Raw genomic sequence first — 13447 nt, 5'->3', positions numbered from 1 at the left:
GTTGGAACCTGAGGGCGAAGGTCAGGTGATAGATGCTCGAGCCCACCTGAATGCTCCTGCTGTTCGTCTTTAACATCGGGTTCCTCGAAGAATCCCAGGGTTTCTGTCGTGTCCGCAGCCAAGCTAGATATATTTGCCTTCTTCGACCTCGCAGCGCCAGTCCAGGAAAATTTTACCCCTATGTAGTCGTCGTTTTCGGGGTCTTTTTCATCTGACACCCCCAGCGAATCCGCCATCTTCGCCGTGACGTCATCGCATCGCACACGTGATATTGATAAACAAATCAAGCGTAAATCAAACGAATGCAATAAATAATGTATGCAGAAATTGTATAGAGAGATTATAACAGGACTTATATTAACATAAACTGCATTATCTTTAAGGTGTGTCATTTCGTTTTTATTATATTATAAATAATATTTGTAATTTATTAATTTAAAATGATACAAGTTAAGCTCTGTCCACAGAATGTGTGGCATAATGTTGATTACCACAAAAACTCATTTCTACTAGTTCCTCCTTTTCTTTAAAAAGTGAATGTGGACAGTTTTTGGAGGGTTTAAAGGTGCAAATGTGAAGCTTATAATTTTATAAAAGCACTTACATTCATTATTCTGTTAAAAGTCATGTATTGTTTGAGCTGTAAGTTTTAAATAGTATTTTTTACAGTCATTTTTGAGTTTTAAAGTTTGTTGACATTACATCGTCATGGCAAAACGACGTTGTAATTGGCTATATCTTTACACAGAAAAGGATAGTCAGTGATTGTATCACACTTAAATCACTTTAACATACATATTGTTTACGTCTTGTGGCTATACTTTCAAACAGCGAGTGTTTGAATGCTTATGGATTGGCCCCCATTCACTTCCATTGAAAGTGCATCAATGGAACCAATGTTTTTTTTTTTTTATTATTATTATTATAAGAGAAAAGCAGGGGCAAGTTGTAACGGAGGCTGGATGTTATAGGTGTCTCAAGGAGGGAAAATAGATATAACTCACGCGAGAAGGAGACACATGAGACAAACAGGTGTTAGCATTTCAACCTGCATTTAATAAAATGTCCAAAAAAAGAGTGCTACCTCCTCCACATACATGAAGGCGAGTGGGGAAGCGTATAACATCCAACTTAGTCACAAAAAATAAAAGGGAAACAAAAAGAAATACAAGTTGAGAGCAACTATCTCCTCACATCCTCCACTTTACAAACCTTCTCTTACGTTCTCCCTGTCAGCGCTCTCTATGCGCAACTGTATCACATCCCATAATTACCGTAATCCCTGTAAGTGACCGTTACAAGGTCAAGATACATTTTTGTGGTAATCAATATTATGCCACAAATGCTGTCGATTGAGCTTAACTTGTATTGAACCCGGAAAATTCATTTAACGCTTAGTAAAGTATCATAATTTTGAACACATGGTGGCGCCAGTGATACCATTGAAAGTGCAGTGGATTAATTGTCTTGTGACAAAACACATTATATGGGTTACAGGTACAGATATGTTCTGCAGTGGTATTTCTAAAATTAGGAGACACCAATAAATAAGCCTTTGTCAAGCAAAGTCTTGTATTTATTTATGCATGAATGGACACGGGTCAGAAAAATCAAGGCAAAAATTTCTGTAAGCACAATTTATTGGCACACAAAATGTCAAAGCATACACACAAGACTTTGTATATGACTCACAAAAAAAAACTCTGCTAAATATTTTACAAACTGTGCAGAGTTCCAATAATACAAGGTTCAAACAGTGGGTGACTGAGATTGTGTCTTTCATTTTGTTAGTAATTTTGGAAATAGTTCAGTTGAGATGAAGTTCAGTTAATACATTTTGTAATGATTAAGTACAGAAAAAAAATGTAAAAAAATAATTTGGCTGTTTGTCACCATCATCATCATTATCATCTTCATTATCAACTTCACAATCCCCCTTCCATTAAAGCACACTAAAACTCTTAAAGGGACTTCCAAACACTTTTCAAGTCCAGTGAATCAATTAAGATACCAGTTCCTCATATATGAAAACAAGAGGAACTTATCAAACAATTAAGTGTGTATTTAACTAAGGAATGGACATAAAGCTGTATGAAACTGACTGACTATGTTGCAAAATAAGGGCACTGCATTTTTTTTTTGTTTGTTTAAAAAATATTGTTTTAATAAATATTAAAACTAGCAAAAAGATAGACATAATTAATGTTATTTAAACCCATAAGCTAATCAAATGAAAATGTGTGGTCTGATTTTTCTGTGACCTATTACTAACTGTTTCATTTCATAATGCAGTGTTCATTCCTGAGCATTTAATCCATCATTTTGGAACCAAAAAAAAAAACATAGCAAACTACAAGTTGTTCCAAACAGCTGTCTTTTCCATCAGGTTCTGAGGACCTGAAGTCACTTAACCCTGGTTACTCTGCTTTCAAACCAAAAACCAAAGCCCAAAGCCCAACATGGTCTCAAATGTCTGAAATAAACAAACATCTTACTGATTTCAAAATGTCATGCAGAATCATCTCATATTCCAGTATGAACATACTCATTACAGGGTGAAAGACAAATTTGCTTTTTATATATGCCTGTCCATCAAAAAGGAACTCCTTTGTGGTAATGGTACAGTACAAGGAGAACACAGAATAATAACAAATTAATAAAATAACACATATTCACTTAGAAATAAAATAGGAATGTTTTGAATGAAACTACAATCTGTAAATGTTTTTGTTTCTTCTTTGGAAGCCAAAGACGAAAGCTGTCTTTGTTAATACAGTCTGTTGTGTTGAAGGAATGCAACACGGTTCGCCTTTAATTTAAAACAGAGGGAAAAATGCAACAGCCAAACAAATCTCCAATAAAAACGCAAATGTTCAGGGCTTGGTCTCAGTGAATGCCTTTGCAGTTCCAGTCCCAAGTGAGAGGACAACGAACACAAGGATCTTTTCAGCGATATGGAGATGTGTGGTCAACTGCAAGACAGACAGTAGTTTTTACCTTTATTTTTGGGCTAAAGTTGTCGAAAATTCAGGTCTCACCTCTTAATGCAGAATGCTCTTTAAATGAATTCAGCTTTGCTAAAGTCAAGTCCACCAAATAGTCTAATTTCTTTAGCTGCTTTTCAACCTAGCTAGATTAATTAAAAAAGAATCCAGTGAGCAAATATTGCTGCCAGCATTTGGTCAGTTTTCTTAAGTGTCACCCAAAATATGGAGTGGAATCATCAGTTTCTGGTGAAAATGGATGACATCATTAACACCATGACATGGGATTTACATCATCGACGGTAAAAAGTGAGGTCAGAGAGAAAGAGCCGCCCAGGTGGTTTAAAGGGGCATTGCTTGTTTTGTCTCCTACTGTGAAGGCTGAGAGGCCGTACTCTCAGGCTTGCTGTCCTGCCCTGTGGGCGGCTTGCTGTTCCAGGGGCTGTTGTTGCCAAGCGCTGGCGAGCTCGTGAAGTCGTCATCATCGTCGAGGCCGTTGGTGGCATCATATTGCGTGTTTTCCAGCCGTGTGATCAGACGCTCATCCTCATCGCCAAACTCTCCGCCCATCAGGGTGGGCTCACCTACCACCATCACATCCTGCAGTAACAGATACAGTTATACATTCAATATGAACACACAATTGAAGAGTCTGACACATGCTTCAAACTTCCTTTTAACAGAAGAAGAATAAACAACCTATGAGAGAAACCAGATAATGTAATTACTGTGGAGCAGCCAGACCCAGACTTATATCAGTCAATACTAACCATGTTGGTCAGTGTTAAAAGAAAGGGCTATCTGATCTCAATTCCAAGCATGCGTGTGTGTGTGTGAGTGAGATAGAGAGAGAGAGAGAGAGAGAGTGTATTGTGTTAGCGCAATAAAATCCTTAACCTTGTGCGACCCCACGTACACATGTGTGGACTTTGTATTTTGGCTTTGATATATACGCACAGCATAATTTAAATAATTTAAACTGACTGATCTCAATTCAAGAGATTCTGTGCTGTCAGTAAAAGGTTAAACCTTTGATGTACGGAGTCATGTGACAAGACAACATGACGTCGATCACAGCAGAGTTCACACCAACAAAACTAAATCTAGTAAGAAACCTAATTACGTTTTTACATCGAAGTCAAAAGTCTCTAATTTAATATGATATGTCATTTTTTTTTTTTTTGCAATTTATCACAAATCGCCATGCTGCTAAACACAATGTACACTAATGTGTACTTCAGTGCATTTTTTCCTTACAAATCCAATATTTACTGTGCATAATCACATTGAAAATCAATAGGTTTATCCAAAAGCTGAAACCTGTTGCTTTCATTGGCTTTATATGGAGTTAAGATGAAAATAAGTTGCATTTTGAACTGTTCTGAGACCAGTGCAGACAGACAGCACACTGGAGGTTAAGTCACTCACTAAAACGGGAGCAAAGGAGCATCCTATTTCTCTTTATGCAGCTAAGCCAACACTTGAAAAATATTTGGAAGTTGTTATAAAATCCATTGGAGAGAACTTCACAAGTTCATGAGATGTGTCTGGGAATTTAGTTTTACCAAAGTCATTATTAGCTAGTTTTGAGAGGATTGTTGCATACTGATTTAAATTTGAATATGGATGTAATAACAATACAATAAGATTGTATTTGTTAACATTAGATAATTACATTAGTTAACATGAATTAACAGTGAACAATACTTTTACAGCACTTATTAATCATGATTAATGTTTCTTTCATCCTATACTAATACATTTTTTTCATATTAACATAAGTTAATGCAATATGAATTAACATAAACTAACAATGAACGTCTAGGTTACGGATGTAACCTCCGTTCCCTGATGGAGGGAACGAGACGTTGTGTCGGAGAATCGACACTAGGGGTCTCTCTTGAGGGCCGAATATGCCTCTGATCTATGAAAAAAGGCCAATGAGAAGTTGGCAGATAGTATTTGCATACCCCGCCCCGGACATACGGGTATAAAGGCGAGGACATACTATGAGTTCATTCAGGATTTTTCTGAGGAGCCGGAAATGGTCCGGCCACTACAGTGGCTCGACTCAGCGACGTGGCCGGGAGGACACAACGTCTCGTTCCCCTGTAACCTATACGTTCCCCGTCTGTCGCTCTCTCGACGTTGTGTTGGAGAAGCGACACTAGGGGTCCAATTTAAATCATGCCATGCGCTGAGCCGTGTACGCGTTCTGCTAACACAGGAGCGGGCAGGTATTTTACGTGCATAGGCGACCAGCTGTTTCAGACTGCACGTACCCTTCCCCAATGCCCCAAAAAAGTTGTCGGAATGAGCCTGGCTTGGCCTCTTTTCTCTCTAAGTTTCTTGCATAGAGCAATAAATGGCCGGGGCCCTTACATGCATCAAGGGAAGGGGGTCTTACCCAGTTTCAGACAGCCTCCCCTCCAGCCTCTCTTGCAGGAATAAGAGCACTGACGTAACTGCGCACCGTCTTCGGCCCGGGAAGAACACCAATTTGCGAACAAGCGCCACTTCAGGGTGTAGAGATGCCTGGTAGAAGGGGCTCTGGCTTGGTTGATCGTGTCTACGACGGCAGGTGGTAGACCAGCTAGATCTTCTGCGTCCCGTCAAGGGGCCAGACATGGAGGTTCCAAAGGTCTGGGTGCGGTCCTTCCTCAGGGGAATTTGCCAGGGAAGGGCTGTTGCAAGGAGTATGAGGTCCGAGAACCAGACCCAGGTGGGCCAATAGGGAGCCACTAGTGTGACTTGTTCCTCGTCCTCCCTGACCTTGCACAGCACCTGTGCTAGAAGGCTCACTGGGGGAAATGCGTACTTGCCCAGCCCAGCGGGTCAGCTGTGTGCCAGTCCATCTGCCCCGAGGGGAGCCTCTGTTCGGGCATACCAGAGCGGGCAGTGGGAGGTCTCTCGTGAGGCAAACAGATCTACCTGGGCCTTGCCGAATCGTTCCCAACTCAGCTGGACCGACTGGGGGTGAAGCCTCCACTCTCTGCTGGGCAAGCGTTGTCATGACGTGAGTGGCACGTGAGTGCGAGTCGCTGCTGGCTCCAAAGGAGGACACGACAGGCGAGTCGCGACATGTGGCGGGAGTGTACGCCGCCTTGGCGATTTATGTACGCTACCACGGTGGTGCTGTCTGACCTGACTAGGACATGTTTGTCACGAACTAATGGGAGGAACTTCCGCAGGGCAAAGAAAACAGTCAGCAACTCTAGGCAATTGATATGCCAGCGCAGTGGGACCCCTCTCCCAGTCTGGTGGCGTCGGTCGTGACCAGGACGTGTCGGGACACCTGCTGCAAGGGTACTCCTACCCGTAGAAAGCAGAGGTCTGTCCAAGGTTTGAATGTCTGGCGGCAGGCGGGGGTGATCATCACACGGTGCGTGCCGTGGTGCCATGCTCGTCTCGGGACTCGAGTTTGAAGCCAGTGCTGAAGCGGTCTCATATGCATCAACCCCAGCAGCGCGACCGCCGCGGAAGGTGCTATATGCCCCAGGAGCCTCTGGAAGAGTTTTAAAGGGACCGTTGTGCCTGGCCTGTACTTGGCGAGGCATTTCAGCACCGACTGCGCACACTCGTTGGTGAGGCGTGCTGACATTGAGACTAAGTCTAACTCCATACCGAGGAAAGAGATGCTCTGAACCGGGGTGAGCTTGCTCTTTTCTCGGTTGACGTGAAGCCCCAGGCGGCTGAGGTGCCTGAGCACCTGGTCTCTGTGAGCGCATAGCAACTCTCGTGAGTGGGCCAGTATGAGCCAGTTGTCGAGGTAATTGAGTATGCGGATGCCAGCTTCTCGGAGCGGGGCAAGAGCTGCATCTGCGACTTTCGTGAAGACGTGAGGGGACAGAGACATGCCGAAGGGGAGGACTTTGTACTGGTATGCCTGGCCGTCGAACGCGAACCGTAGAAATGGTCGGTATTGAGGCAGAATTGAGATGTGGAAGTACGCGTCCTTCAGGTCTAATGCTGCGAACCATTCTAGATGCCGGACGCAAGTTAAGATGTGTTTTTGCGTGAGCATTTTGAACGGGAGTTTAAGCAAAGCCGGGTTGAAAAAAATAAGCCGCCGCCTTTCTTGGGTACAATGAAGTAAGGGCTGTAGAAACCCTTCTTCATTTCGGTTGGAGGGACAGGCTCTATTGCGTCTTTGAGTAAAACAGTAGCGATTTCCGCACGCAGGGATTTGGCATGTTCGCCGTGTACTGCAGTAAAGCGGACGCCTGTGAAGGGGGGCGGGGCCTGGCAAACTGAATTGCGTAACCGAGTCGGGACCGTTGAGATCTGGTGGCAGAGTGCCGTGAGAACGGCATTTGCGGGCCAGGTGACTCAGAGACAAAGGAAAGAGCTCTATTATTGAGAATTTGGGTACAGCAGTCACGTCTAGGGGTGGTGGCAAATAAAATGAATTCAACAAAAGATTCTCCTCCCGGCCCTCCACCGGGGGACGGAGTGGTCTTACCATCTCCGGATGGTATAATAATGTACTTTAATAAATATGCTTTACAAATTACAAATTACTTTAATTTAAAGTAAAAATTTGGGTAACACTTTACAATAAGGTTGCACAGTAAATGTTATTACTGGATAACGCAAGAGTTAAAATGAACTGACAATAAATAGTTTTACAACATTTATGAATATTAGTTAATTTTAGTTTTTACATATACTAACACATTTTAACAATACAATTGTATTACGCAAACAGTCATTTTGAGTTATTGCATTCAACAATGAACACAAAAATATTTATAAATGACTATTTATTAACAAAGAATAATAAATGCTATAGATAATAGTTAATTCATAACACTTGGACCATGGCTCAAAATGTTGTGAGTTAGAATCCAAAGAATTTTTTTTTAAGGGTTCCTGTATTTCAAATGTTGGAGCATGGCGTAAGCAATGACAAGATCATGGTTTTCTTTCCCATGGTAAATCGAATACCTTGTATGCACTGTAAGTCACTTTGGATAAAAGTGTCTACCAACTGCATACATGTAAATGTAATACAAATGTACACTGTCAAATTTTGTATCAAGGTGCTTTTTTGGGTTGACACACTACATTGTCCAGACAACTTAACATATGAAGTTGTGATTCTATTAACTTCTTCTTAAGTTGAATTAAGTGTATTTGTCATCTCAATTCGCTTAACAAAGTTGTCTGAACAAAAAAAGACCTGCCAGCTCCCAGCATGCATTGCAGCATGAATAAATAACGAGGTTGGCGTTGTAGGCTTGTTTTCTTGCTATTTGCAGACTTTATTTGTGCTGCTGTTGTGTGTAGTTGTGTGGTGATGTTAAGAGCTCATCTTTTACTTAAAGGTGCTGTAACGAATTCTTTTCATGGAAAGGTATGCAAAAAAATGTCTTACTCCCTGAAAGATTGAAATAAGTGTTGTGAGATATCTCATTGGTCATGCTGCAGCATTTTGGACAATTTACAGGCAAGAGATCGCAGTTTGAGGCAGGCCACGGTATAGGGAATTACAGTAGTCCAGACGTGATGTTATGAGAGTGTGTATTACAGTCTCCAAATCTTTCGGGGGTAGAAACTGTTTTAATATCGCAACTTTTCTCAGATGAAAAAAAACTACTCTTTACCACTGTACTGATTTGTTTCTCAAAATGTTGTGATGAATCAAATGTAATTCCAAGATTTCTTACATGAGATTGAACACTGGAAGAAAGTGAACCTAAATTAAAAACAGATGGAGACCTGGAGGGGCCTAAAATCAGAATTTCGCTTTTGCTTTCATTGCAAATTGCAAAACAATTGTTAGACATCCAACATCTGACCTCAACCTCAAAAGTTTTTTTTGTAGTTGCAGCGAATTATCAATGCTTAATGCCATTTTTATGCCATGTTGCTCATAACAGTTGTCAGTTGAGGTAATTATTATCTTGTTTTTAGAACCATTCTTGCTTGATGTTGGTCTCAGTAAAGCTCATTTGGGATTTTTGGAGAGGGAGGTTTTGGAAAGAGGGGGAATGTGGAATGGCTCAAATCCCTTACAGCACCTTTAATGATGTTTGTATGAGGTTTGTGTGTCAAGTGTTGACATCTATGTGCCTCTGAATTAAACTATTATGTGTGTAGCCTGTGTCTCTCAAGAGGAGACCATTGTAAAACTTGCAGGGTTTACTTGACAATTAAAGTTAGGTTCACTGAACACCAACTTTACAGTGGCAGGCATTCAAGTATAGTAAACAAGTGAAGTTGTTGTGTTTAACTTCAATTTAAGTTCAGCTAAGTTTTCACAACTACATTCATTCAGTTTTGTGAGAAAAAGTCAGTTAAATAAAAAAAAAGCCCATGCAAAAATAATAATGATAAACTGAATCAACATTTTTTTTTTTTACAGAGTAGTAACTACTGTTATCATATACAACCTTATAATGTGTTAACAATTTTTATTTATTTATTTAAAGTAACTTTAAACAGAAATTAAGACATTTCTCCTGTACATGCAGGCAACAAACAATGTAGGATGAAGTTGCACACAGCCACTGATCTAGAATCAGCTCTCTCCTTCTCACTAGTACATTATGGTTGGATTTTGGTGAGGGAAATTTGATCCTAGACCAGCAGTTGTGGGTGTTCCTATGCTCTCTACCTTTCTAGCTTCCATTAATTCTTCTTCCAGTACCCTGATGTAAGAGTTCTTGTTCCCTTCACACTCTTGGATTGGCTCCCGCTCACATATTCAGCTATTTTACTGTTCTGATTATGTTTATTTGAGCAATGACTCTCATGTGAGGGGTCTGGCTGAGACACCAGAGTCACTGTCGGTCCTTTTCACCCCTCTGCTTCTTAATTACTCTCATTCATTAAGGTAGGCCTTTTGACTAACGAACAATATCCACACACCGATTTGACAATTTGCATAGCTAATTAAGTCATTAACTAAAATGTTCCTACTTTAAAAAAAAGCAAGGCGCTTGCCAACGAGCCTTGAATTTGCCATCTGTTTTTAAACGGCAACTGTCGACCTACTCTCTGGGTGTTAAACCAGGGGTCACACACACACACACACACACACACACACACACACACACACACACACACACACACACACACACACACACACACACACGTTGGTGTGACTATCTTTATGAGGACTCTCCATAGACATAATGATTTTTATACTATATGAACTATAGATTCTATCCCATAACCTTAACCCTTCCCCTAAACCTAACCCTCACAAAAACTTTCTACATTTTTACATTTTAAGAAAACATAGTTTAATATGTTTTTTAATTGATTTGAATTATGAGGACACTAGAAATGTCCTCATAAACCACATTTATAACATAATACCTTTGTAGTTACCAGTTTATTACATAAAAAAATCCTACATTTCCAGCTGGTGGTTTGAAAGAGGACTCTAATTTCTATCAAATGTACAGATCTGCTCCTGATCCCTGGGACACTCTATGAACAAAACAGGTGCAGGTTCAGTCCCTTGCTTGAGCTGGACATTACTTAAGGCAGGAAAAAATGATCAGGTTATATGAATTACATGTTGGATAACTGCAACAGCATGGCACAAGTAATGGCAAGGTCATGGGTTAGATTACCAGGAAATACAAATACTGATCAAATCCATAGATTGAATGCACTTTAACACGCTTTGGATAAACGTTTCATATTTCTCCAAAGCCAAAAACACAACCACAAGGGGGCACTGTTGTAATATTGTTCAATACAGGTTCCCTCTCACATCAACCCCCCATTCCATGGTCACATGAAGAGCTCATTGTGATTGGTCTCACGTAGGCGGGCGATCAGGCAGCTTGCGATGACTGCACAGACAAAACCACGTGGCCACACTACATATGTAACCAACGTGTTCCTCTTCAAGACGCATGGCAACATTGCTTACAATGAGGCTCACTGCTTCTGAATGGGGAGAAGTGTTGTGACACACACACACATACTCATATGACAATACACATACGCACACACACAAAGGATCTATATGAAAAGGAGCGCTGGCACAGAGCCAGAAGCTCACACTTACATTTTTCTCCCTGCATGTGTGTTTGGTGTCCTCAAAATGATGGATGCTGGTCAAAAACAACCCGGACAAAATATATGCAATCAGAGTTAGGCTACATCTACAGAGATACAAAACTTCCTTAGAACAAAAATAATAAAATCTGTATAACTAGAAAATAACAACAACAACAACAACAACAACAAAGTGGACAGTTTTAATTTTAAATTAATTTAATTTAATATATTTGGCATTTTTGAGATTATCGGCATCAGCCAATAACTGTGCCTGCTTGGCCAATAACAGTAAAACTCGTGTTAGCTTCTTTATGTCAGTTTCAAAATCTACCAACAGCCTTTTACACAGCAAAAAATAATTTTCTTAAATAATTTTTTGTCTTATATTTTTGTCTAAATTTTATACACTTGCATTTTGGATTTAAATAAGCAGATCCTCAAGAGCTTATGAATGAATCATTATTGCAGTGATTAATATGTTTCAGCTGGCAACAATTATTTTAACCCTAACTGATGCACTGTGTAGCTTCTCATTTCTTAAACGATCATGTCGGAAGACATAACCCGTGGTCGTGGAAATGATGTTCCTGTGTTTTAGAAGGGGCACATTTTTGGCCTGCATCAAGCAAAGAAAACAACTAAGGAGATTGCTGTAATCACTGGAATTGGGTTAAGAACTGTCCAACGCATTATTAAACCATGGAAAGATAGTGGTAAACAATCAGCTTCGTGGAAGATATGTGGTCAGAAAAAAGTCTTGAATAATCGTGATCGGAGCTTGGTGAAACACTTGGTGAAGTCACAACATAAAAAAATCGACGGTAGAACTCACGGCTATGTTTAATAGTGAAAGTAACAGCATTTCTACACACACAATGCGACGAGAACTTACAGGATTGGGACTAAACAGCTGTGTTGCAACAAGAAAGCCATTTGTTAGTGAGACTAATCGAAAAAAAAAAACTAATAAATACTTAAATTTGCCAGGGAGCATAAAGATTGGACTGTGGAGAAATGGAAAAAGGTAATGTGGTCTGATGAGTCGAGATTTATCCTATTCCAAAGCAATGGGTGCTTCAGGGTAAAAAGGGAAGCGTATGAAGTGATGCACCCATCATGCATAGTGCCCACTGTACAAGCATCTGGAGGCAGTGTTATGATCTAGGCTCAGCAATGTTGTGAGGCAATAAAATGAAGTCAGCTGAACACCTGAAAGGACTGATTGACCAGGTTATCCCATCAATGGATATTTTCTTCCCTGACGGTACGGGCATATTCCAGAACTACAATGCCAAGATTTATGGGGCTCAAATTGTGAAAGAGTGGTTCAGGAAACACATGAATTGGCCACCACAGAGTCCTGACCTTAACCCGACTGAAAGTATTTGGGATGTGCTGGAGATTACTTTACGGACTGGTTTGACTCTCCGGTCATCAACACAAGATCTCAGCCAAAAATGAATGCAACTCTGGATAGAAATAAATGTTGTGACGTTGCATAAGGTTGTTGAAAAAATGCCACAATGGATGCATGCCGTAATCAAAGCTAAAGGCGTTCCAATGAAATATTAGGGTATGCAACTTTTTTCAGTGAAACTAATAACATTATGTAATGTTTATGGTTATAACAAGAAAGATGTTGCCAATGCCATAAAAAAAAAATAATTAAAAGGGAAGTTTATTTAATTTACCGCACTGGCAAATTGATTTTTTTTGTTTTAAGCATAAACCCCACCACATTTTTTAAGATTTCTCTGAAAACAAGACTTGATATCTGTCATTCCTCTTTCTCGAGTACTGTAATTTGGTAACACTTTACAATAAGGTTCCATTTGTTAACATTAGTTTATAGATTAGGTATCATAAACAATGAACAATATATTTTTTACAGCATTTATTAATGTTTGTTAATAAAATACAATTGTTCATTGTTAGTTAATGTTAGTTCATAGTGCATTAACTAATGTTATCTAACACAAGTTTTAATTTAAAAAATGTAATAGTATATGTTAAAATGAACATTAAGATTAATACATGCAATAAAGTATTGTTCATTGTTAGTTCATAATAACTAATGCTAACAAATGTTACCTTTCATTTTTAGTAAAAAAAAATACTGTTAGTAATTGTACTATTTACTATTCATTTTTAGGAAAGTTTTAAGGATGTTTAGATTTCTTTTTTACCCGAAGATATGACAAACATACTCTTGACTTTTTTAGTGCATGGGTAATGCACATTCAAATATTTTTGAGCAAGTGTTGAGTAAATATTGTTTGAATTAAATGTTAATATTTGTGTGCAATTCATAAAAAAAAAAAAAAAAAACATGAAATCAGACTATAGCAAACATAGGCTATATTGTTAATTGACATGAAATAATGTACTTTTGGCAAGTTCACATGTCCTGCATTGTGACACACTGAATTCCATCGATAACT

General features: G+C 39.5%; 2 protein-coding genes across 4 annotated transcripts in view; both read right to left on the bottom strand.

Moving 5' to 3' along the window:
* Positions 1-236, bottom strand: part of tapt1a (transmembrane anterior posterior transformation 1a) — a 37667-nt gene extending 37431 nt beyond the window's left edge. For both annotated transcript variants that reach the window (XM_052149540.1, XM_052149541.1), the window contains exon 1: positions 47-236. In XM_052149540.1, coding sequence (XP_052005500.1) covers positions 47-236 — 190 coding nt within the window. The remainder of the gene's footprint in view (positions 1-46) is intronic.
* A 1401-nt stretch (positions 237-1637) lies between these two features.
* ldb2a (LIM domain binding 2a) overlaps positions 1638-13447 on the bottom strand; it is a 109177-nt gene continuing 97367 nt past the window's right edge. For both annotated transcript variants that reach the window (XM_052149542.1, XM_052149543.1), the window contains exon 9: positions 1638-3584. In XM_052149542.1, the coding sequence (XP_052005502.1) occupies positions 3354-3584 (231 nt within the window). In that variant the 3' untranslated portion in view covers positions 1638-3353. The remainder of the gene's footprint in view (positions 3585-13447) is intronic.

Source organism: Xyrauchen texanus, chromosome 19 (genome assembly GCF_025860055.1).
Source record: "Xyrauchen texanus isolate HMW12.3.18 chromosome 19, RBS_HiC_50CHRs, whole genome shotgun sequence".
Classification (NCBI taxonomy): Eukaryota; Metazoa; Chordata; class Actinopteri; order Cypriniformes; family Catostomidae; genus Xyrauchen; species Xyrauchen texanus.
The sequence above is the reverse complement of the archived record's forward strand: the minus strand, read 5'-3'. Positions and strand labels throughout refer to the sequence as shown.